At 41.7% G+C, this 25,909-nt stretch overlaps 2 protein-coding genes across 2 annotated transcripts; one reads left to right on the forward strand and one right to left on the reverse strand.

Moving 5' to 3' along the window:
- Positions 1-28: 28 nt before the first annotated feature.
- On the reverse strand, positions 29-16,190 carry DGKE (diacylglycerol kinase epsilon). The gene is made up of 11 exons (XM_050319082.1): positions 15,402-16,190; positions 13,570-13,729; positions 12,979-13,098; positions 11,917-12,060; positions 10,060-10,217; positions 9,723-9,774; positions 9,462-9,575; positions 8,928-8,999; positions 8,273-8,400; positions 7,321-7,432; positions 29-7,026 (listed from the first exon to the last, which is right to left on the reverse strand). The coding sequence occupies exons 1-11, from the start codon at positions 15,830-15,832 to the stop codon at positions 6,871-6,873; spliced, it is 1,647 nt and encodes a 548-aa protein (XP_050175039.1). The 5' UTR covers positions 15,833-16,190; the 3' UTR covers positions 29-6,870.
- A 1,633-nt stretch (positions 16,191-17,823) lies between these two features.
- Positions 17,824-22,940, forward strand: CUNH17orf67 (chromosome unknown C17orf67 homolog). Its single transcript, XM_050319260.1, has 4 exons — positions 17,824-17,938; positions 18,620-18,720; positions 21,658-21,797; positions 22,448-22,940. Exons 1-3 carry the CDS (start codon positions 17,884-17,886, stop codon positions 21,772-21,774), a joined length of 273 nt encoding a protein of 90 aa, XP_050175217.1. The 5' UTR covers positions 17,824-17,883; the 3' UTR covers positions 21,775-21,797; positions 22,448-22,940.
- Positions 22,941-25,909: the final 2,969 nt, after the last annotated feature.

Here is a 25,909-nt window from a genome sequence, read left to right on the forward strand (position 1 = left end):
TATGCATAGTGAGGAATAAAAAAACCCCTGAGTTTAAATACTTTAATCCACACACTTACATCTACAGAAGAATACAGTACAAACAACAAGACAACAAAAAGTGCAACAGGAAATTCAGTAACAGAGTCAGTGGTGTGAAAAACCTGTATTTACAAACTTCTATGACAAATATGGAGCAGATGTTTCTCTAAGGAGCCTTCCGGGAGCGCAAGTCACAGAGACAGCCACGGTACAACTCACTGAGGTTTCCAGCCTCCCTTACTGTGGAGTAACACCCCAGAACGGAGTAGTTCTGTGGCTTTGTGAAGCTGCAGCTTCTCACAGACAGAACCCGACCCAAGCACTCAAATCACACATCACCCCATGTCATGACTGGAGCACACATCACAAGTTTTTATGAGACACGATCACAGTCACTGTGCCTCTGCAGCAAATAAAGAACAGACCTCCCAGCTTTTATGACCAAGACTTTTTACAGCAATACTTCCTTATCCTCCCATTTCAGCCTGCCCTCCTTTTAAAAACAAAAGGAAAACCAGTTTGGGATGTGAAAACGTCACTTGATGTCAAGGAAAAATTGGAAAATTTTGATTTAAATGCTTATTTTGGAGGTTCAAGATTATGGTGGCTGGTTCTTTCCTTGCAAGGAAGATCTCACATACTGTACAGCTGTGAGGAGCAGTGGGGTTTGCTCTGAGTTTGTGTCCTCTGAGGAGAGAGGCAGGAATGATGCAGAAGGTGTCTGCTTATGTTTAAAGCACTAAATACAGATCTCAAACTGCATCATTTGGATACAACTGATCTGTCAGGAGTCCACTGATCACTCCTTCCTTACTGTTCGGTGGGAAACCAAAAAATACTGAATCCCAAATGTTAATTTTATAACATGAGAAAAGCTAAGATGTTATAAATTCTATTTGTTGACCTATTGCACTTTAAGCTCATATTTTTCCTGTTTAGTGCAATGTCAGAATATATGGATAAACACATTCAATGCAAACCCCAAGCTGCAGCATCACAGTATGTGAAGCTAAAGAATAACCTTTTTTTTTTTTTTAACTGCTAACATGCTGGTATTTTCTTGTAAGTAGTTATTACCAATTTAAAGTTACAGCTCTTAAAAGTAACATTTTTACAGTATTCTGATCACTGATTACTAAACTACTGTACACATTTGAAGTTACAAGCTACAAAAATAAAAATCCATTCTGTTTAACTATAAAAATCCTAGAAAGAGAAGATGGCTGGAGGTACTCGAAGGATTACAGCAGTTGGTAGCAGACAAAATGGCTTTTGAGGGATGTAAACCTTGAAGTTATAGAATGCAATAAACTCACAATATAAGTTCCCACTTAACCTTAAAATTATTTCTATGCTGAAATCTACAAATGAGTTGCAAATTAAACGATGCCAAAAATTAATTTCATACAGCAGTAGGGGTACACAGGACACAGGGCAGCATTAACAAAGTACAATTTTGAATACATTCATACAGTGAAGGGCCAGATCCTCAGCTAAGGTAAGTCTGCACAACATCACTAGGTTTAGTCAAGGCATGTGGCTTTATCCAGCTGGAATTATCTCCCTGAGATGCCCAAAACCTGAATTGAATATTCAGCACTCTTAGCAAGAAAACAAAATTGTGATCATGTCGTGCTTTTAGAACTGTGGCCTCATCAAGAGAGAACATGTAAATTCTCTCAATATGTTTAATTACCACTAAACAAGTGGCCTCTGCTGTCTCGTCCCTGTGTTCAAGCAGCAGCTCTGATTTCTCGGAAAAAAAGGAATTTTTTAACTAAGTAGTTCACATTCAACAGAATCAGTTATGTACTGGTATTTTTAAAACTGAAGACAACCTAATCTACTCCTAACTGAATATTCAATTTTTCCTTTTCCAAAAGGAAGAAAACTGCTAGTAGCCTGAAAGGGTTTTCAGTTAGAACACATGCAAAGATTACTAAATATCTTACCCTTAGACTAACTGGGTTCCAGTGCTGCTCTACCAAAAGCATTTGTTGCCAAGTAGAAAAAAAAAAAAGAGTAACTCCTCTAACACTGATACCATTGTGCTGCTCCCAGCTGAAGGTGCAGTGCTTTGGGCTTTTATTAACCAGTGAGATACAAGAACACACTGTAAAAGCTCTGAGCTTCAGTGCAACACAACACAGAACCAGAAGGAACTGGCCAAACTGAAAGCAAACCCTTTAACACTCAGTTCTCAGAATGGGGAGAACCAGGAGGTTCCTGCCCAGCAGCAACGAGCAAAAACTGTGTTTTCAAAGCAGGCCAGGGGGTCTGGGAATCTTTTGGAGTCCTGACAGCTCCCAGGGAGTCATGGGGACTGGAAAAGCCAGGCAGGTGGGTCACTGGGCTATGAACAGCTGTGTGGAGCCTTTCCAGTTTCCTTTGCTGACAGGCTGGCTGACATGAGGATAAACTGGACAGAAGCTCAACCATCCTGGCTTCAGCAGAGCTTTTGATACTGTCCCAAATGACAGTTTTTAGCTGAAACTGAGCCAGCACAAAATGAGTAATTAAATGACTGAGGGAAAGAAGCAAGAGGGGGGAATAAATTCTCAATCTGAATCAGCTGAGGTTACACAGAATTAACCTTTACCTCACTCTTGCTATAAGTGCTGCCTCAAGATCACTGCCTCCAAGTGTGTTCAAAAATGGTAAAGTGTTTTTTGCAACCAGGAGAAGCTCCAGTCTGTTTTCTGATGGCAAATACTTAAAACTTCTAACTAAAGACAGTGGTGTTTCAAGTTCCTCAGTGACCAAGAAAAGCAAGATGTGGGGGGGAAAAAAACCATATGGAGAAACACTGGAAGTGAACATATAAAAAAGTATCAAATGCATAAGTTATGCTACAGTCTTTACATTATAAACAAGAAAAGCAATTCATAACAGTGCTGAGAAAAATGTTCCAATTTGAACAGAATCCAAAATTAATTTGAAACCAAAATATTTCTATTGCAGGGAAAGAAAAACACAAGACTGTGTTCTTTAATAACTGCAAAAATTCCAAAATGCTCTTAAAGGTATGCTCTACATACTACCCTGACCTGCTTTAAATACCAGGAACAACAGACATACCAAAAAAAAACCCCAAAGCATAAATGAATGCCATTTCCCTCAGCTGTTTTTGAAGACTAAAAATGCAAGTTTGGACTTTTTATGAAGCCCAGACGTGAAGAAAGATCCAGCTGGCATTTGAAACGGTTTAACCCTGCTATGAATTGCTGAAGTGAAAACACAAAGTCAAACAAAGCCTGTGACAGGAGGTTCTGTGCACATGAAAACACCCATCAGATCCTCTCAACACGTGTAAACGAGCCTGGTGTGAGCCAGGCAAGGAGCTGACCCACAGAAAGGCTTTCCATGCAAACCTATGGTTTTTGTACTGCATGTCACGGGACTCAGAAACCACAGTAAAGACAGTTATCAGACCAAACTTCAGTTAAGCTAATAAATGCAGCAATAAAACTTAAACATTGTGAATTCGCTTTTAAGTGCTTGCCTGTTGATGTTATTGTTTGCTCTGCACATTTTACACAAAGGTATGATGTATGAAGACTGACAGAAGAAACAATTCATTATTTGTCTTTCTGAAACATTACTTTCACTATTTTTCCAATGTTAATGATTAAGAGGAAAAGGGAAAATTCTTCCATGCAGGACAGGAGCTGCAGCTGCAGAGTCCCCTCTCCCAGACAGAGAGAGGTCCTCTCTGTGGGGTTTTCAGGATTCCAAGCTACAGGAGGAGTTATCCCCTCCTTGTAGCTGTTTGAACAGGTGCTTTATGCACTACAACATTAAAAAGGCATGGAATAGTTTACAGTCACAATGCACAGCACATCAGGCAGTTGCAGCTCTGTTACAAATCAGCCAAGGGCATTTGTGCAGCGTTAGACTCTGGGAACCCATTGCTGACACCGACCATCTGCAGTGGGACTAAAACCAGTTCTATCAAAGGAACTCAAAACAGACTTTAACCCACTTGGCAACACAGAGGGAAGGAGGATACATTGAAACCAAAGGACAGTTGGAAACAGCAAGACTTCCCAACAGATGCCAGTGCTAACAATGCATGTCTTACAAGAACTTTTCGCGTCATGGTATGACAGCTACACAGAGTTACAATGGAAGGGTGAGCCCATGTCCCACTGGGAACTGGACAGTTCAACCCTAAAGAACCATAAATACAATTTCACAAGAGGCTTCCTCATGTTTACCACTGCCACATTTGCTGCCATCACCATTTGAGACTCAAACTTCACGAACAAGGCCATTTACCAGGGGTTTTCCCAAACAAGCACCCAATGAGGTGCTACTTTCACTTTGTTTCTCCAACAGGAATGATGGATTTACATTTCCCAGAGGGTTTCACACAGTTAGGACTGGACTCCCAGCAAGCTGCAGTTAAGTGGGAGGATGCACAAACACCCACTGGGTGAGAAACCAACTCACTGCTCACCTACAGCAACACAAGGAGCCTTCAAAGCCTGGACATCACTTCTTTCTCTGTTAGATGTCAGGAGTCCAAAGAGTGAAGTTTTTGAACAGTTAAAAGTTCTCAGGCTATAAACCAATTTGAATAATTACCTGATCAGCTTCAGGCAACTCTTTAAACTGCATCATGAATAGTTTAAAGCAACCAGTGGTATCATTTCTCTTGAGCAAATGCTGCCTTTCAGAGCACATCCCCTGCTTTTCCAGAGACTTGTCATTTGTTTGTAAACAACAGTTACATAAGAACCAGAGCACAGAACTTAAATATTTTTAGGATGCTGATGGTTACAAGTTTTTTAAAAAAAAATAACTTAATTGGTAAGATTTTTGCTAATACAAATTGAACCTCATAACTGGAAAAAAAAAAGGTAGTAGATTCATCTAACATATATCTAGGGTATCTTAAACACTTTTTACATAGACTTAACTATTATTTTTATCTATATTTACATACAGTAAAATAATTAAAATGAGGTGTATAAGGCTAATGAATATGGAATTTACAAATGGCTTCTGTTTACAGCTCATTACACTCTAATCACATTTTCAGACACCTATAAATTCACTGAGAATCAGTAGTATTGAAGTTCTAGTACAGACACTTTCTACAAGGAACACCATCGAGTTAAAAACGCTCTTCAAAGAGGATTACAGTTGAAGGTTTTAAAAATACTGACTTTGCCAAGTTTTCAATAAATTACTTTAAAATATAAATAGTTCGTTCACCGTTAACGAAAACATCATTTTACAGATGGCTGAAAAATGGTTTCATTTTAAAAAACCTAGAAACACAGCCTACTTTACCCAGTGGTCTCACTTCCTGTAAGCACAAAATAAAAAGGAAACAAACAAACAAACAAACAAACACGGGGGAGCAATGGACAAACGCAGCAATATTTAAAGTTCAGGCCAAAGCTCTCAACCTCTTTTACAATCTTGGCTTATGTAGCATAAATTCTCTTCCTTCTTGGAAGAGCACCTTCAGCAACTGAACTGGACTAACCTGACATTTTAAACCCCAATTCACCTCTCACCCACTGCAGGCTTAAAATGCCTGCAACAAAAGAGGAAAAAGGAAGCAGGTTTTTGCTTTTGTTAACCATGAAGATGTTTTCACCTGAGAAGCTTTAACCTGAGAAGCTTCAGATAGGCCAAACTGACAGTCCCTGTGCACTGTTTACGTGTTCTGAACCTTCAAGCTTTAACCTTTTCCTCACCTTATAATCATAAGGGAAATGTAGGTACCAGCAAGCTGTCTTTGGCTCCCTAAGAGCCAGTCAGAAAAGAAATGCTTCCATGCTTTTTTCACAATCCAATTATGCACAGGAATGCCAGAACCTGCCAACTTCTGCAAACTCAGCTCTCAACCTCCACTCTTAAAACGGACACAGTTAACAGACTGATTTACTACTGAGCATTCTCAGAACTTTAACAAGTCTTTAAAAAATACCCCACATTTGTCAATCATCATTATTTCTTTAAAGCCTTTCTCTCTAAACAGCCAAAAAAGGCTGCTCTTTGTCCAAGTTTTCCTCCAAAAAGCCTCCCCAAGAACTGTGATGCTGTTATTTACAAAGCCTGGCATTAGTCTCTCACTGGACTGAAGCTGAGTCAAGTCACAGGATCATTCAGTGCAAGTCATGGTACAATTACTCTGAGCTGTATCTTGGATACTCAGGATGTCAGGGGTACTTTATGGCTTACAAAGCCACTGAGAAAGGTCATTCACTGACAGAACACTTCCAGAAACCTTTGGTCCAAAAGCATCTTTTTCTTGCTGACCACCTTCCCAAGAGCTCTCAGATCCTCCACTCTCTCAGAGAACAGATTAGAAATGCACTGTACAGGCAGTTATTTCTTCTGCTCCCAAGCAGAGGTGGCAGCCAGGAGCAGGCTGCTGTCAGGAAATCAGCCCACATCCTACTTGGTCTGGTCTTCTGTCCTGGGGAAGAGGGCAGGTGGCAGCAGGTCAGACTCCAGCTGTGCCCCTTTCCAAGGGTATGGAACATCCACACACTGTACTGTGGATGTGCAGAAGGTCTGACTCCTCAGCAAGGAAAGGCTGCAGCATCTGTCCTTTTCGAGCTGTTGGAGTAACTCACTCCAGCTATAAAGGCTGGAGGGCATCACCACCAATCTAAAAGGCAAACCAGTTGTGGTAATTGAGCTGTGAAAGTTTTCAGGCGTGTCAAAGCATGGCTTTTTCCTCAGCTCTAATTCATTCACAAGTGTGAACCTCACAGCATAAACCTCACTCTAGGTTAGGTGCGTTTTAACGAGCTGAAGTTCCTCGCTGTCTCACGTCGAATTCCATAAAATCTGCACGTCCTCATCCCTCTGCTCTGTCCCAAGGTGCTACTCGGACAGGCTGGAAGCGTCATCATCCGTCTGTTCCCCCGAGTGGTACAACATCAGTGCGTGAGTCTTGTGGGTGATGGTGACCGTGCAGGGCCCCTGGGCCCAGGGCTCTCCATCCACCTGCATCGGCATCTTCGAGCTCTTCAGGATCAGCTGGGATCAAACAGAACAAGACACCATCACAGCAGCTCAAAGGGGCCCTGAAAACACCTTTTCCAGGTGCTGTGTACTGATGCCAGGCACGTTCCCAGTCCTGGACAGGGTTAGGGTCCTGGACTCACAGCAGGACTGTGAATTATGACATATTTAATTTTTACTAAGCAAGAGAAACATCTACCTCAACTGCCAACTGCAACTTCAGATCTGACAGCTGAGTGACTGAGATTCTGCACTGTGTATTTATGAAAAAAAATGTAGGGAAGCAGCAGGTTGACAATGAGCACTCACCCTCACAGTATGTGCCTGCCCCAGGCGAACAGGGTTGGCCAGTTTCACCTGGATCTGGGCACAGTGGAAAGAACCATGAACACCAACAACTTCCAGAAGTCCATCATCATGCCTGGGAAACAAAAACAGGACACTCTTCTTAGTGATGCTCAGGAGCTCCAGCATTCCTGTCCAGATATTGCACAGTCCTTTTATGGCTTCCACACAGAGAAATGTTCTACAAAGAGGTTTATCTATTTGTGCTGGACAACAAAGCTCAGTGAAGAGCAAATAAAACCCTGCAATTATGGAGCAACACACCAGCTGGCTTCTGGAAATTACAGATTCACAACTTTCCAAGGCTCATTGTGCTTACTTAAAGCTCACAGTGGACTTCTTTTCAACGAACTTGTAAAATGTTCTTTCTTTGCACTCAGTTATTAATCTACAGGAAAATCTTTTAATGGCTTAATTTTTTCAGATTAGGGTAAAGCACCTTGCCCAAGTATTTTTTAGAAATCCAGGATCATAAGCCTTGTAACAGAACTCTGAAGTATATTTGTATATATGGCTTCTGAAGAAGGACGCCACAGCTTACTCAGAGCAGAGGAGTTAAAATTTGGATGTGTTTTGTTTTGACTTTCTGTTTTAACCTCCATTGAGATGAGTTCTTTAAGTTCTAAAATAGATCCATCTTCTACTTTTTGAAGGCTACTTTAATTTTTAACAGCCTCTTCAATGCTACTGCTGTCTGTCATGCCAGGCATTTTGAGTCTTTAGAGAACCCCCTGACGTGTGGGATGCATTTAATCAAAGTCTCTACTATGAGGAAAATAAATAAATGTGAGACAGCCCAGGAATCCTTCTGATTTGCAGGTAAGTCTGGCTATGTAAGCACAGTCTACTGGGGGGAATTCCTTCCACTACAAGGGCTGTTAGAGGGAAAAAGGAAAGCCAAAAATGCACTGTGTACCTTGCCAAGGGGTAAGGTTCATCCCCCATTCCTTCCCAGAGCCTGCAGCCACCTCCCCAGTAGCCAATGTTCAGCACAATGATGCCTTCCAGATTGGGCAACTCGATCCTCTCACCGTCCAACTCTAGCTTTAAAAGACAAACAGAAGTTAGTTACTGTGGATCAAATTCAGTACTTCAGTATAAGCTAGTTATTCTCTTTATGCTCTTTTAATAAGCTTCCACTTCAAGAAAAATTTACCCTGTACAAAGAGAATGTGTTTTCTTTCCATATTTAAAAAAAAAAAATTACTTCTGATTTCACGAGATATCCTGAGCTGTAGTAAACTTGTGTTAGTAAAGAAAAGAAAAAGAACTCTCACTTATGTAAGCCTCTGGTGCTAAGGCAAATTTTATCTGAATATATCTGTGCCTGAACTCATAGAACTCAGTCAAGGCCAGAAAAAAAATTAGGAATTTTCAGTAAGCTCAAAACACAAATTCCATGAAGTAAGCTGCAGATAGCAAAAAGAACACCAAAAATACTCCAAGGCTAGACCCACCCTTACACAAATATCACAAAAAGTGCAAAGTTTCTTCCCTTTTTTTTTTTCTTCACATGATAAGTTTTTACACTCCACTAACTATCCAGAAAATAAGCAAGCTAAAAAACTTACCTCAACCTTTTTGTTAAGGTCTTTACATTCTTGTACTAAGCAGTCTTTGGTTCCATAAAAAAAATAAACAGCCTACAAAAAAGCCCCAAAACAAAACAGGGAGAAAAGAAAACACTGTTAGAAAAACACATATGGAGACTATGTGAAATATTCATGTACAGTTATGGCTCTGCAAACCTTATTTGCACTCAAACTAAAGTTTTCCAAATGAGATGGGCTACCACTTGAATAAGAAACTTACTTTCCACTGGAAAAGGAAATAAGCAATGTCTTTAACCCACTACGTTTCAAAGCAAATGAGAAATTCTGAGCAAAAACTGAACAGCAAATTCTGTAAGTAGAGCCAAGGCAGTAACACCTGGTAGTGGGCTGGAAATGTTTTTTTTCCCTGTGGAGTCCCCTCTCCAAGAAAAATGAATTTAAACTCTTAAAGTTGCATGAAAGGAAGTAGGGGAGTAAACTAATGTAAAGCAGAAAACAGCCTTAAGTCAAATCAACAACTACAAAGAGGGAATGTCACTTTACCAAACCCACCTTATTGATAATTCTGCTGGAGAACAGAGAGGGAGTCTTCTCACGATGAGCATGGAAATTTAAAGCCATGAGAGCATCAGGTCCTATAGAAAAGTAGTTGTTCATTGTGAATACCTGTAAGACAAAACTTCCAGTTATGGTCTTATTAAATATAATTATTATTAGGGTTTAAAATTCAGAGTGTTTAATGGGAAGTTGGTAAACAGAAAAATACTTCTAGAGGTATTCCATAGAATTCATATTTATACTTGCAAGCCACACCTTTGGTTTCCTTAAGTTGTAGTATCCTTTGTTTGTTACTTGAACCTTCCATCTGAAAAACAACAGTTGTAACTTAGACTCGTGACAGTTCTCAGTACAAGGCTGCAGTTAGGAATCTCATATCTATACTGGGATCAAGGTAAAAGATTAAACTTAGTTAAATTATGAAGGAGTTAAGCCCTGCATAACAATTAAATAAAGACCAAATTTGGACCTCAGTTTTTGTATTTCCTTCCAGCAACACTTGCGTTTCTTTATCTAAAGTGCTGCAGTGGCCCATCAGCAGAGTTACAGCAGCACTGGGTCCTACACATTTTACCTTCTCACTGTCCCTTACCTGTCTAGTTTGATTCCATCTGCCTCCATGACATTCCGCAAGATCTGTTCCACAGGGACTTCTCCAGCATAACCTGCCCCCCAGCCCAGTGTGTTGGACAGGTCATTCCCTGTTCCCAGAGGTAAAATTGCAACTTGTGGGATGTATCGTTCTTGCCCCTAGGATACAAAACCACTGCGTGTCAGCTCCTGCTCCAGCACTCATTGTCTCCATTTCATCCCCAAATGCTCAGATTAGGTAAATACCACAAATCCTGACACAGAGCTGGGCACTGGGCTGGCACTGTCAGCACAGCAGATGGTACACTGAACTACTTACCACGGGGATAACGTAAGGGAAGGAAATGTTAAACCACTGTGAGAAGGAAAGAGAATTACAAACACAATATGGAAACAATGCATCATGAACACTGAACAGAGTACTCCTTCAAAGGAATGGTGCTCTGGATCTGGGAAGTGATATGAACTCTGAGATGTAACACAGCAGGCTGTGAACAACAAGACACCAAAATGTTCTTACAGACTGAGGTGAGGTTGGGTCTAAACAACACATGCACAGAATTCCAGTGTTCAGTCACACACACTTAGGGGAGGAGAGGCAGTGTCTCAGTCTCAGTCTGTCACCCACAGATGGAGCAGGTGATAAACACCTCTGCAGAGCACAGTGACAGAAGCAGACACTCAGAACAGCCACCTCAGCAAAGGGCTTGGCTCTCCTCACCACAGCAGGGTGAGCAGTTATTTCTGATGCACTATGGCCCTGGAAATTCAGCTGTGAAAAGCACTCAAAGTGAACTGGCACTGTGGTTACTATTTTTTCAAGCAGAGTTATCAGCCAGGTAACCTGTATTTGAGAGTCGAGATAAATGAAGGGAGCAAATAACCTCCTGCTGATAATAAAAAGGTTTTGCTGGTAACCTCAACAGTATTTACCTAACACCAATGACTCAATTTGAGCCAAGAAAAACTCAGATTTCATCAACTCTGTTGGCTCTGAGGGACAATATATCAAGTGTCCAAGACCATGTAACCATATACTCATATTCATTAACCTTTACAGTTACTTTATTTCTACTTTATCAGCATACAATAATTATCAAGATGAGTTTGATTATGCATGAAGTTGTAATAATGCCCTTCAACTACAATATTTCATGTATCAACAAGAAAGCTGCAGTAAAAAAAAAGACTGATATAAGAAGAATAACTTCCTTTTAGCACTAGAAAAAAGTTTATTAGGTAAAGCACTAAAGCCCTAGTAATTATTCTCCATTCTTAATCTTCTCAGGACTTCTTAGCAGTACCCTATAAACTAGAATTATCTTCCATTTCAAATCAGCAGTAAACATCCAGCTTATTTTTTCCTTCTGCTGTTAAGAGGTGAGGCTGCAAACAGACAGACTCTTCAGAATATATGATAAGGAGCAGAAGCAAATTACTGCTCTCATTCATGCACTGGCAATATAACCAGTACAGCTGGTAAAATTATGAGGTTATTATAAAAGACTGAGAGCGCTGGGAGAAGCGAGCAGTCAGAGCGCATTAGCCAGTATTAGCCATGCTGTTTATGACAAAATAAATCTGTTTAGACAAAGAGGAAATAACAATGCATAAAATATCCCGCAGCTTGTTCTTGTCTTGTAGTTCAGGAAAAATACGAAAGCTTTTTAAAGTTGTTCTCTTCTGTAAAACAAGACAGACTCCCCCCATCCCTCCCCAGTATGAATAAGCAATTCTGCAAATATTTCTCTGCAGGACTATTCAGGAAGAAATGCAGGTAAGAGATTAGGGGTAGCCCTTCAGCAGCAACAAAGCTCATTTCACTGATAAGACGTTTTTTAAATTAAAACCACAATACCTTTATCTTCATTTCATCAATTGCATCCAGGACCCAGCCCACTGTGCCATCCCCACCACAGACAAGAACCCTGACAGCGTTGCAAGGCAGCAAGGTACAGAGCTGGAGGGCTTTAGCAGGTGCAATTTTGCTTAGATCAAAAACCTGCAAGAAAGGGAAAGAAGGAATTCCAGAAGTTCACACAACATGACTCAGGATTTGCCTCCTGGATAAACAACTTCGAGAAGCTCATCCCAATGCAAAACAAAGATCCTCCATTTACAATATCACATTAGCAAATGAGCTGTCTTGACTTTTATGAGCAGGATTTGGTTTCCCAAATTCACAACAGAGCTCCAGCTGCCTCACTAAGATTAAATGGCACTGACAAACTGAGCTGGTAGAGTCCTCAGAAAAGTCTGTATCTAGAAGCATGACAATGAATTCTGTAAAGATGAAAGACTTCAGATAAGAGTAATTTTAAACCACTCAGCATACAAAGAGGTTTATTCTTTAAAGCCTTATTGGGATGCATTTGAAACAAATGCACAGTGATTTCTATTAGGCTGTATTCCATGGCTGGGTTTTGAACTTCAAAGGAAGAGTATTAAGGTGCAGCCAGGAAATCCAGGGAACAACTGCCTGCCTTACGTCAGCATCCTGTGCCATCCCACGGGGATTTTAAGGGGAAAGCAACTACACAAAGCAGAAACTGTAAATGCTGACATTTCCACAAGCGAGGATTTAAAATACAGGCTTCAAATTAAGAAGATCTAAATACTTCATTTTTCAAATTGCATACACTGTTTCAAGAGTCAGACACTTCTCATTAACTTAATGACTGCATTATTACTGTAAATAAAAAAATCTGGACTGGTATTAAAATCACAACAAACTTGGGGGTGGGCGGAGCCTCTACATTTTTGGTTTCTCTTTACGAAGCTGTTCTTTCCAAAAGAGCAAACTGCATGAATTTGTTTCCTACTGATTATTCAAAAAATCCTGCTGCCATTGTGCAAGCAAAGTGACGGTCATTCTAATTGAAACCTTCATTTTAGGAGAGCAGCTTTTCACAGCAAATACCTGAACGGGGTTCAGCAGCATTTTAAACTCTCCAAGTAAAGTTTCGCCCATGTTGTTCCCGCTGCGAGTATTTGCCAGGACGATCACTGGCATCCAGTGTTTTCTGCTGTAAGGTACCACCTGCAAAAGGTGACAGTCAGTCAGTCAGTCAGTCACACAAATACTGCACGTTTGAAAGTGTTTTCAGCCTTGCTCCAAAACCCACCCCCTGTCAGTGCTGAAAGGAGGAGGTCACCAGTTAGTCCCAAGGAGTCAAAACAGAACAAGTATTTCTGACACACCAAGGCTGAAGACTCTGCAGTGCCCAGGAAAACAAACACTACAATGTTATGAACACAGTAGTAAAAATTAATAAATATATAATCACAAAACGCACTCAAATGTCAGTATTTTGGAATAAAAAAATTCACCTGTATGACTGTGCTTCGACAACCCTGTTAGTAAAATGACAAACAGCTCTGAATTAGCACTGCAAGTACTTAATATACCTTGGAACATTCACCTGATAGTTATTAACCTGACAATGCACTGAGTTCAAGTTTCAATGTGTGTTTGTGAGTTTATTTGGTCCAAGAAGCAGGAGGCCATTACCTTTTCATAATTGGTTTTTTTGTCTTTACGCATCTGGTTGATTGTAGACAAATAGTAGGGTGGGATAATTAAGTCTTTGAATTCTCCAAATGTACACTCCTCAGTCTTTAAACAATCCACCATGCATTCATCATGCACAGTGTACTGACACCATGCACATCTGGAAAAAAAAAAGACCAAAGAGCATGAAAACAACCCTCAAACAACAGGCACGTTGATTTTGCTCATTTATTTTAGGCAGACTAACTCTCAGAAAATTACTTATGTTGGCACACACCATTATAAGTAATATTTAAAGCACATTACAGGGAAAACCATGCATTCCTGGGAAAAATATGTATTGGCTACAGAAAATGACATAAATTGCTCATGTGCTTTCAAGTCTAGGAAAGCATTTGAATTCTGTGGGGGGAAAAAAACCCCGACAGTTGTAAGTTAATCTTGTTCTCAGTAAAATACAGGTGCTATAAATATCCTCCTGCATTGTTTGTGATATTAACAGTTACACCGAAAGCCTGTATGAGAACCTGAACTCCTCTCTATCCTTAAAGAGCACAGATAAAACACTGGAGATCAATTCAGTAAAGTACTACCAGCAACATTAATTGATGCATTTCTTAATACTGGTATTACCCCTTTAAATCTGAAACCTAAAAGGCTGCACAGCACAGTACAAGGCTGATGGGATTCTGTTATGCAAAACTGCTGTTTTTTGACCTATTCTAAAAGCTGCCCTGGAAAACAGACCGGAACAAGAGGAAATACTGCAATATCCACTACCAGCCTCTGCAGAATGTTAATCCTCATTTGGTACATCCAAAGCCTTGATTTAAGCAGCTGGGAAAGCTATTTTTGGAGTTCCCCTGACTAATCCAACACACGAGTAGCAATGATACTTGCCCTATACTAGGACTTTCTTTTCCTCTTCTTCCTTCCTTTCCCCTTTGCCTCCAAACTGCTCCCCTTTCCTCCTCTCCTACACACACTCTCAAGGTTTTGTTTCTGAAAGTAATACTCTTACACTGTAATTCTGCTTACTTACCAAGCAGTTTGCCAGTATCACACAGAAGCAAAGCAAAAGCTGGCAAAAAATAAGCTTAAAAGAGGACATCCTTTGGGAAGTATGAAGCAACACGCTGTACCCAGGACATGGGGCACTATCGCTGTATTTTGGCACAACATGCCACAGACAACTTTGCAAGCAGCCTTACAAATGAAAGACCATTTAATGGTTCTTTGCATTTTTAAACACTCTTAGCAGAAAATCTTAATAGATTATATCACAGTAGGTTATAAAACTTCCCATTAGCTTTTTTTGAGCATCCTTAAAAGTGAACCAGAAACATCTATAGAACAGTTGTTTGTTCCGTTTACACTGAGCAGATGGCAATTCTGAGATGTGCAAACACACTCTGGTGTTCTGAACTGTGAGCTGGGCCACCCATTGCTCAGGCTACCCACTGTACAAATGACAAATGTATCAGAACCTTCTTAGCGTTACCCCCTAAAACACAAACTCTCTTGGACACAGAGAGCCTCTTCTATGTAATTACAGGGCAGCTTGCCCATCATGCTGGAGTAATGCAATTAAGAGAACGAGTGGCCATGAGATGCAATGCCGCACTAATCTTAATCTATGACTCAAATTACCCACAAGCATCCATTTTAATTTTAGGCTCTTTGAAGTTAGCTTGGGGTTTTTTTTTTAACCATTTCTTATATGACTACTGCAAGACCTCCTTCGGGGTGATGTCTACCATTAACCCTGCAGAAAACACAACAATGACACGGCACCGAACGTTGTCTTACACAGCCTGAGCCCCCAGCCGTACCTGTAGTCGCAGAGCTTGGGCTGGGTGCCGCACTGCTGCTTGCACACCACGCAGCAGCTGCACAGGGGGACGTTGCCCCTGACCCAGTGGTGCGGGACGGAGCTCTGGGCTGCCCCGGCGCCTCTCGTCATGATCTCCTTGCAGGCGAAGCGCTGGTCCGCCTTCTTGAGGCAGCGCTCGCTGGCGCGCAGCCCGCAGCAGCCGCAGAAGGCTCCGCGCAGCATGTGCTGGGCGCACACGCAGCAGTACGAGGGCTGCCCGAACAGGTCCGTGTAGTGCCAGTCGTGCTTGCTCTTGCGGAAGATGTCCCGTATCAGCAGCTGCCGCCGCGACCGCTGGAAGCTGCACCAGGCGGTGATGAGCACGGGCAGCAGCACGGAGAACAGCGTCCAGAGCGCCAGGCGCCAGTCGGGCCCGCCCGGGCCCTCCATGCCCGCGGCTCCCCGCACTAACCCCTCGCTCCGCTCGGGCGGGCGGCGGGGCGAGCCCCGGCGCGGCCCCTGCGCTCAGCGAGCCGGCGCGCAGCTTCATGAACCATCCTCCGACCCCTGCCCGCCGCTCGGCACCGACCTGCGCCACATCGGCAGGGCGAGCGGCTTCCCGCGGGGGCTGCTCCTCCGCCGCCCGCCCGGGCCGTGCTGCTCCCGCGGGGACCGCCGGCCGCCCCTCGCCCTTCCCTCCGCGGGGGGCACGGCGTGGCCCCACCCGCGGCCCCCGCGCCGCTCCCTGGTCTCCTGCCGAGGGCAGTGCCGGGCAGGGCCGGGCAGGGCCCGCAGGACACGGCGCGGTCCGAGCGGCACCGCGGGACGCGCGGGGGGCGGAAGCGGAAGGAGCGGCCGAGGCGGTTGCCAGGAGACGGGCGCCGCCCGCCCCCCGGCCTGTCGCGACATCGCGGATGTCGCCAGGGGCGCCGCCGGCACCCGCCGCAGTGCGTGACGGAGCGGTTCGGCTCCACCGGGTCCGGGCAGAAGGCCGAATGACCGCCCTGTTTGTGCCTTGTTTGCCCGACCGTCAGTGGTCTTCCCCATGATTTCGTTCTGTCGTAGCATCGCGGAATCATCCAGGCTGGAAGAGACCTCTAAGATCATCCACTCACACCGTCCACCAGCACTGCCACTGTAACCCCTAAAACCACCAAACCACATCGCCCAGCTCCTCTGGAACACCTCCAGGGATGGTGACTGCACCACCCCCCCGGGCAACCTGTTCCAAGCCTGACCACACAAACAGTGAAACATTTTTTCTGATATCTAATCTGAATCTCCCTGGTCTCAGTTTAAGGCCATTTCTGGTCCTCTCACTGCAGGCACGGCTGAAGAACCTGGCCTCCACCTCACTGCACCCTCCTTTGAGGTGGTTGTGGACAGCAATGAGGTGCTCCCTGAGTTGTGTTTTTATTGCCCAACATAAATATTTTCCCCTATAATTTCATTCTGTCCTCATATGTTTGGCTGTTTCCCCTGCAGCAGTTCTAAAAACAGTGGCTGCTATTTATTAGAAGCTACAGGTTTTTGTGCTTTCAAAACAGTATCTTGAGCAATGACACAAATCCACACAATATATACAAAATTTCTTGGGATTTTACGGTCTTGGTATCTTAAACCACAGGCTGAAAAATGCAAATGCTCCATAGGTGGGTAATACCCAGGTTTCCAAGAACAGTCCTGTCAGAAAAGCACGTCAGAACAGCCTGACCTCTGAACTGCCCCATCCCCACCTCAAGCTTCACTCTGGTCAAACCCTTGTGCCCACAGCACTCACATTTTTAGCTTTTAGGTTTTTATGTCCAGCACAGCACTGCCCAGTCACATTTCTCAAGGCTGAAACTACCTGTTTGCAGTGACATTTCTTAACCTTCATCCTTACTTCACACTGCATTTACTAGTAAGGATATTTATAATCCTGTTTTCTACTAGCTTGTCCTGCAAAGAGAGGAATTACATGAGTTTTCACTTGTATGATTCTATTAATTTGATAAAAAACTCTGCTGTGTTTCTCAGCAGTGATAATTTGGCTTTGCTAGAGTTAAACCCCTTTAGTCTGTATTTCTCTGCTGGAGTAAAGTTAGAGACAATCTTTGAAAAAGATTTGCAGCTGCCTTCGAAATTAACATTCTGTAATAGGCACTTGTTTCTTTTAAAAACAATAATATACCTTAGGCGTCCAAAACCTTTGCTTGCTGTGCCAAGTGTAAGGTGATGTGCTTTATTTTCACAAATTTAAAATACCCAGTGTAACTCTGAAGCCTGAAGTGGAAAAAAAGGTCTTCTATTTTCTTTCCCCCAGGAACAGAGTTATGTCGAGAATGTGTGTGCAGATAATAGACTAATTCAAACCTTCAGACCAGATGTTTTCAAAATCATACTATCACTCAAATTAAAGCATAAACAAACATTTGTGACTGACGTAGCTGCTTCAAATAGGCAAATGCCTTGGTCAGTGTTACTCATTTTGGAACGGACTGAGAGAAAGCAGAATCAAAATGAAGAAGTTTCTTGTGTTTGTCTCCTTCTTGGTCCTGATGACCACTGTTTCAGGTAGGAGTTTATATCAATAAACCTGTGTATGTATGTAGAGCTGAAGAGCATATAAGTAGTATTAGTTCAACCTTCTGTTTTAGTTTTCATTATTCATATATTTTTGTATCTTTCATTTTTAATACTTAACATTTTATACTGCAGGTTTTCCACCATTAGATTTTTAACAATCATGCTGTTGTATTTGGTGTTTAACTCTCTACATCACCACACTGGAGTAATTTGTTGTCAACCCAAAAAGTTTCATTTTACTAGCTTACTATTTTAATCTTATTTTACCGAGGTCCTGCAAGTGGAATGTTCATTGCAATCTCTCCTTTTCAACACCTAACTCATTACTTTGAAAAAGAATCCTATAAAACAACACAGAAAAGAACAAAGAGTTGGGAGAGCCACTGATGCCAGTGGTTAGATGGTGTTGTTATATTTCCTCATTTTATAGTAACATGAACATGTAGGCTTTGCTTCCTACTAGTAGAACTAGAGAAAACAAGTATAAAAATGGTTTAAAATTCCACTCCTATCTCCTGGAATGCAATATCCCCTAGGAAGGGGCTGTAATGAAAGAACACTTTGTATTGAGACAAAAATCAGGTTTGGAGACACTTCATTTTGCAACTGACAGGCAAAGTATTACCTTTTTAATAATTTCAGAACTAATTCCTGCTTTTCTGCCTTTAGACACTTCACCGATTTTGTCTGAAAAAGAGGCCAAGCAGCTTCTGAGAACTCGTCGTGAAAGCAGACCGAGAAAAGCTGGTTTCCCTGATGAGCCAATGAGGGTGATTTGACATTTACTATTAAACTACATTAACCAAAGAAAAACCCAACACCAAAACCCCCCGAAACATTTGTGCTTAGCATTAGGTTTAATTAGATTTAATTCCAAGCAATATGTTATGAGTGTCACCCTTTTGAGCTGCTGAGTTCTTCCACGAGATGTCAAAAATCCCCTTTACATTCTTTCAGTTGCTGCTAAGAGCGTTCTGTAAGTGCTGAGTATTGCTCAGGAAATGTTCACTTGCAGAACGTGCAGATTATTTACCGCAGTTCACAAACGCCGATCGAATTATCGAGAAGAAAGTGGCTTTTCACTCATAGAAACGTGCATTTCATCGGGTTGTTCCTGAAAAACTAAATAACAGGAAATGTCTTCTGCTTAACAGTACATTCTGCACTGCAGGCAGGGAGGAGATGCAGGTGTCAGTGGTCAGTGTGGAGATTGAGGTAGTTCTCAACTAGCTTTTAAAATCACTTAGTTTCACTAATTTATGCATACAGATAGGATTTTTTTAATGATATTGTAGGAGTTTTTAGTTGCTAGCTTAATGCAACAGCATTGGGTTTGCATGTGATATCTACACATATTTATTACTAAACCCTATTGCAACAAAAGAAAAAAGTAAAAGAATTAAAGGGCCTTCTGTTTTACTGGCTTTGACAAGATGTAACATATAATTCTGCACTTCTCGAGGGTACTTAAGGTATTTTGAAATTACTGCCTGTTTCTTTCCAAAGTAAATAAACTGAGCTAAAATTACATGGTTCTGAAGAGGCAAACCCCACAGAAGCCAGAAGCTCCAACGGGTTGTGAGCGTGTGACGAGTGCAAGGGGCTCAGTTTGGCAAGATACTGAACACCTCTGAACTCTGTAAGACATGAGGAGCACTAGATCCTTGAGGATTGAGCTCAGAGTGTGCCAGGACTGTGGAGACAGCTCCTGGTTTTCTTTTTCCAGGGGGTATTGTACACCAGCCAAAAAGAATCCACCTGACCGTGCACCACTCTGGATGAACACGCTGTTTGTCAGGTGTGACACCACGACAAATCAAAGCTGTCACAGGGATATTGCTGCACACTTGTTAACAGCCTTATACACTGAGGATTGCACAACAGAGCCAAAACCCTCGCGGCTTCACTGCTGCCCACAACACTCAGGACTGGGTTGGTTTCTAAGCTGTTGCTAAATGAGCCTTGCAGTTTTTGCAAATTAGCAGGAATAACAGCTCCCATCTGTGCTGGTGCTTAATATACCACCAGGATTAATGTTATATAGTAAATATAGCACATACTGAATACAAAGCAAATAAAGCAGCAGAACAGTTGGATTGAGGTAAATCCTGTACTGCAAGAAGTGACAATCTGACGTGCAACATTTAGTCTATGGTTTAGTTTTAGGGAGTCCTGTGAGGAGCAGGGAGTTGGACTTGATGATCCTTATGGGTTCCTTCTCCATCCTTCCACAATTAGGAACAAACACTTGTTGAGAAATTCCAAGCTTCTATTTCTAGACAGCAAAGTTGACCTTCTGTAAGAAAACCCAAACATAAGAGTATTTGTTTTGCTCACTAAATGTCAAGGTTTTCAGTAGAAAAGGAAACATCTTCTGGTAAAAAGCCAACCCTCGCTGCCATGTGGAAAATGGAGATTGTCCCTTGTGAGTGAAGGTGCAAGGCTGCTGCATCCCTGTGCATAGTTCTGCCACTGGCTCAAGGAGAAAAACTGATTTTGTATGGATGCTTTGTAGCAGAATGAAATGATTTCTGGGATGAACCCACCTCTGTTCATGTATTTTAAGCAAAAGCTGTTTGTACTAGGCCAGATCATGCTGAGCTGGGGAATGCAATTTGCAATTCTTTGTGACACTCTTTGACTTCCACAGTGCTGTTGGAATCAAAAACCTGTTCAGATACAGACAGCAAGATCTGCCTCCTTTGTTTATTACAAAAATGTAATTTATGCTATCAGCATGTTTTAATCTTACTTTGACTGAGATCCTGCTTTTTGTAACGTGGCCTCTTCTCAGTCATATAATTCTGTTCTCTGCCAGTTCCTAATGCAGTCTCTCACCAGGGATTTGAGCCAAGTCTCCCTGTGCTGTGAGGAGAGCCCAGTAAAAGGCAGGAATCTAATGCTGCCTGCTGGCACCCAGGGTACCCACGCTCTGCTCAGCACAAAGAGCAGGGAGCTGGATGACAGCAGGAATACTTGGCCAGTGCAAAGGGTTTAGGCCACAGCTTCCATTCCAACAGTGCCTGCTGTGCAAAGCAGCGGGGTGTATTTGGAATAAATGTGTCTACTGTTCAAAAGCTTATGAGCCCACATGCACTGGGATTGGGGATTTTTAAAAGTAAATTTTGTTCCTGAAGGAGGTCAAGTTTTTGATACACACCCCACTTTGGTAATTTACCCACTTTGGTAATTTGTTGCTGGGACCAAACCCCCTCCTTATAAATTGGTATGGGAAATTCACATTATTTTATTTATCACAGAAAGACCACTGATGTGTGCTACCCTCCTAGAACCCTTCAGAGTTCTGCCACATGATCCTACAAGGGGTTAATGTTCTCTAACCAGCAGGAATCAATTTTCAAAAGAGGCTACAACAGACCTCTCTGTGAGAATCCTCTGTGCCCTCAGGACCAACAGAAGCTTCTGTGTCAATATGCAAATGAGAAATGTGTATGCAGACTTCCAAAATTATGGGTATTGTTGTAAGATTCTTCCTTGACACCTTTACTGATGTGGATGATGATGTCATTCATTAAATATTGCTAGGTTGGGGCAAGCTGACTAGCAACACGGTTTCACTATATTTGATTCTTTTAAGAGGTAAATTAATTGCTCTTACATAAGCTGTAAAATTCTTCTGGTTCATTGGCCTGACATTAGAATAGAGTGATTACATAATGAAATTACTTCTTCTTTTCTTTCAATAGGAGTATATGCTTTATCTCCAGCGCCTGGAGCAGAGATCAGAAGAACAATTCCTTGAACACTGGCTGAATCCACATTGTCTCCCACACTGCAACAGGGATCTAGTGCATCCAGTCTAATGCTTTTGCCTACCCTGCAATTGGTATATATATTTCTTCTACAGTGCATACTTACTTTATATATATATATAAAACATATATTTGGACATTTTTATGACAGAGAAGCCTTCCTGCGTTCTTTAAAATTTGTCAGCTGGGATAAATTTGAATCATCACCACAACAGGTGATGCTATATCACTCCCAATTAACTTTTTAACATAAAAGTCACAGATTTAGCTCCATGCTTTCAAAAGCATTTAAGCAGGAGAATACAGAGATGTATGTCTGTCAGGGCTGATCTGTTTCAAGGGACAGAAAGTTCATCTGCTTAAAATTCCGATATTTGTACATATCTAAATACCTTTAAAAATCTGGGTGTTGTGGTAGACTTCAGTGGAGTTAGGCTAATCCACAACAAGCCAAAGGTCTGAAACTTCTTTAAAAACAAAACCATAAAGTTCTCAAACCTCAGCCTTAGGAGGTAAGTTGGCAGTTTTCAAAAAGCCTTCCAGCTGAGGCACAGTTGAGAGCTGGCCCACTTAGCTACAGGAATTCTTCACAGCAGCTTCTCACCGGCCACTGGGAAGAATTATTGTTAGAAAAGTTCTTAAATGATTCAAAGCCCTTTAGATGTTATTAGTATGGCCAAAGCCAGCATGGTTTTTAATTATATTTTGGGGTTTTTTTCTGCAGATTTCATGGACCCATGGATTTATACTACGATTGTGTTATGGAGGACAAGATTATTCCTGCATTGGCTACGTCCTCACTGTAGACCTGAACCTCTTTGCAATGCAGTGCAATCCTAGTGATACAGCAAAACTTCCAGCTACAAGTGGTTAAATATGTTATAGGCCACCCTATATTTTCTACCAGCAATGATTGCATAAATGAATAAATGAATAAATGAATCAAAGGTTTCCCCCAGTTTCTGAGGTATGGGCAAGAATAAATCCCTGATTAGTCCTTTAAAGGGCACAGCTTCAGACTGTCTGAAGCAAGAGGAATTTAGATGGAGAGGTCCACAGAAAATGGGAGAATATCAACATGAAGAGGCAGCCAGCTTTCTGGACTTTGCAGGAATCCTTAATTGCAGTTTTCTAGGTTAAATAACAATATTGCATGAAGACATAACATTTACTCAACACTGTGTTTAATCACCTGATGAGCATTTCATGTATTGTTCCATAATAAAAGCTTGGCTCAATTCCATTTTCAGATGATTTTGTTACCTTAGTCTCCCATACTATTTGCTGACAAAAATCACTGGAAGTGAGGCTCAGTCTTGTGAATTACTAAGGAAACATCAGAGGACTTTTTAGGATCAGCAGCTTTAGGGAAGCACTACAGTGCAGTCCAATAATTTTGTAGTTTCTCTGCACAACTATCCCTTTCCTCTAGAATTCTGCCAGGAGGGGTACATGTATCCAGCCAACCCTTTCCTGCCTGTGTGCCTTTATAAGCTGTGCCTTGGAATAGAATATCTTGTACAGTCAGATGGCAAACATATGATATCTGCAAAACAACATGAAAAGTTTCTTGATAGCTCTTACATGACTGTTATGATCTGTAATGGCAAGAGAATTAGTTATGAATGGACCAAAGTAACTTTCAGAGCTCCTCACTGCAGTCACTCTAAGAGACTGAGGACTGGTAGCAAAACAAAACACAGTTTTATGAAGATATATAAGGCAATTACTGCTCCAGAGCTTTGGATAGGCTGGAATGGATCAACAATCCTTCTACTATACTTTTCCTTCCAGTAAAAGAACTCCCCTAGATGACTCCAAGGAAATAATTTAAATCTCAAAGCATCAAAGGCTTGCCTTCCCCTACTGCCAAGATAAATCATAGATTAAATCTGGGAGTGTAAAAAAGCATAATCAGGCTGCTATTGTGGGCTTCATTCATAACACTGTCAATACACAGATCTAAATTTGCATATCTCTCTGAGTTAAAGTCATTAGGTGAAATCCTGACTCTGTTTTTACTTGCACAATGAAAAATTCATGCTGATGCCAATTATGCTGACTTTCACCCTGTGAAAGTTGATTTTCAAGTACTTCTTTGAAATAAAAGAACTCCCACCTAGTTATATTCAGTCATTTGTTAGAGAACTGGCAAGGTTAAGTAGGAGCTTCTAGGCCAACATCAGTAACACTGAGCTAATCCTAAAACAAACATGTGGGATAGGGACATTTTATTGTTTTAAAATTTGCTTTTCCACATTAGGGCTGAAGGATCTCATGTAGGTAACTCAAAAGAAATTTAAGTATTATTAAATCTAATTAACAAGGAGAAAACCAGAAACATAGAAAGGTGAAGTACTTCCAGGTCAACGATCCATGTTCTCTCCCACTTCATAAGGGAAGAAATTATGGTATAGTGTTGAAAGTCTTTAGCCCATTCATGACAGATTTAAGAAGCCAAATCTTCCATTCATACAAATTAATTTGGACCCTGCAAGCAAACATAGAAACACCCTTCAGCCTGCCTGAGAGGCAACCAAAGAAGAGGGGTTCAGCCCAGCCCAGCCCAGCCCAGCAGACTTTCCTAAGTTTGCTCACCACTGGCAGACTCTGAAGGCTAAAGAGAGAGCAAAGGTGTGAGTGTGTCTGCTTTAGACTATTGCCATGGATGTAGCAACCCCTCATCCTGCTTATTATAAATTTCTGCATGTCCATCACACACACACACAGTGTTTTACATGTGATTCAGGGGACTAATAAGAGAACAGGATCTTAGGATCAGGTATAAATAAATTAGCTCATTTACTGTGACTCAGCAGTGAAGAAACTCATACATGATTAGCATAAAAAGTAAACACTGCATAAATATTATACTTAGTTATAGCTACAGAAATGGTGTAGTGAAACTTTGCTTCAGAGTCCTTCAGTGTGACTTTATTCTCTCAGATCTGTCCTTCAAAGCTGTGCTGGAAATCCTCAGAAGTTGAACTAGATTGAGTGTGTTCAAGGATTAGTTGGAGGTTTGTTTTATGTCCATGTCTAAAATCTTGGGGAAAAATGCTGGACTTTTATACATACATGCAAACCATTAGTTTTCCTGCTGGAGGAAGATTTATGGTAATCTACATCATATTAAATAATTGGAATTCGCCATGAGAGGGCCTAATAAAAATGAAATAGGAAGCACAACTGTCCTGAAAGTTGTATACTGAAGGTGGGAAAGCTGGAAAAATAGTTGGTTTCCAAATGCTTTTAAAAGAAAAGGATTACAACAGACTTGAGAAAGCCTTTCATCCACGAAAGTGAGAAGGATAACCACTAGCTTCAATCGCTGATTTGCTCCATATCCAGTGCCTGCTGCCTTCCCTCAGCTGAGGACCTGCCCACTAGATGCCACTGTTTCTGCACATATTCAGCATCACAGCCCCCAGCGACTCAAAACACCTCATCCCTCCTTCTCCCCCTTTGCCTTTTTACTCCTTTTCTTAAAATGTTCAGCTCAGATGATGGAAATGAAAAGTCACCTCTAAACCATAAAAAAAAAGACCCTCAGCAAGTGGCTGATTTTTTTTCTGCCTTTTGGATCACAGGCTGCTGTGAATGTGGGTGTGAGAGTGGTGTCTGCCTGGTTGTGTTTAATTATGCCAGAGAAAGAAATGGTTGAGAGCTCCTACACAGCACATTGGAGTGGCTTGTGACTTTTTACTGTTTGCCATTCAAATGCAGATCCTAAGAAAGGATTTTGTGTGTTTGCAGAAGCTCTTCCCTCTCAGAGCAGGTCCCATTTGGTCTGTCTTCAGCTACCCCAACTGTAAGCTGCAGATTAACACATGGGTAGAAGCATCACTCTTCAAGGCATGATGTTATCTTCCTACATTTATTATCTTTACTGTGTTTTAGGTGCTGTGAAAACCTGTACTGAAAAGGTAGACTATGCCCAGGGCCTGAAATGCAGTGCCTCTCTATAAAGAGCAAATAAATAATGTCAACTCTAATTTAAACATACAACAATTCAGTGAAAAGACACAAAGGCTGGAATTTTTGAAAGCATCAACTTCTTCAGCAAGGCCAAGACCGAAAGGTTTTATCACAGACAGATAAATAGGACATGAAGTAGTTGCACTAATGCCACTAAGCACTTTAGTAGTTCAAATAATTGGCTATTTCTACCAGACTGCCCTACCTT

This window comes from Myiozetetes cayanensis, unplaced genomic scaffold (assembly GCF_022539395.1).
Source record: "Myiozetetes cayanensis isolate MyiCay16 unplaced genomic scaffold, myiCay2020 scf22, whole genome shotgun sequence".
Taxonomy (NCBI): Eukaryota; Metazoa; Chordata; class Aves; order Passeriformes; family Tyrannidae; genus Myiozetetes; species Myiozetetes cayanensis.

Excerpts from the sequence above, each read along its gene's own strand:
- DGKE (XM_050319082.1), bottom strand. The coding sequence starts at position 15,832 with ATGGAGGGCCCGGGCGGGCCCGACTGGCGCCTGGCGCTCTGGACGCTG. Across the intron at positions 12,061-12,978 it reads TGCTGCTGAACCCCGTTCAG|GTTTTTGATCTAAGCAAAAT; the intron begins GTATTTGCTGTG and ends CCTTTCTTGCAG. Across the intron at positions 7,027-7,320 it reads GGCAGGCACATACTGTGAGG|CTGATCCTGAAGAGCTCGAA; the intron begins GTGAGTGCTCAT and ends GTTTGATCCCAG.
- CUNH17orf67 (XM_050319260.1), top strand. The coding sequence starts at position 17,884 with ATGAAGAAGTTTCTTGTGTTTGTCTCCTTCTTGGTCCTGATGACCACT. Across the intron at positions 17,939-18,619 it reads CCTGATGACCACTGTTTCAG|ACACTTCACCGATTTTGTCT; the intron begins GTAGGAGTTTAT and ends TTCTGCCTTTAG. Across the intron at positions 18,721-21,657 it reads TCCCTGATGAGCCAATGAGG|GAGTATATGCTTTATCTCCA; the intron begins GTGATTTGACAT and ends TTCTTTCAATAG.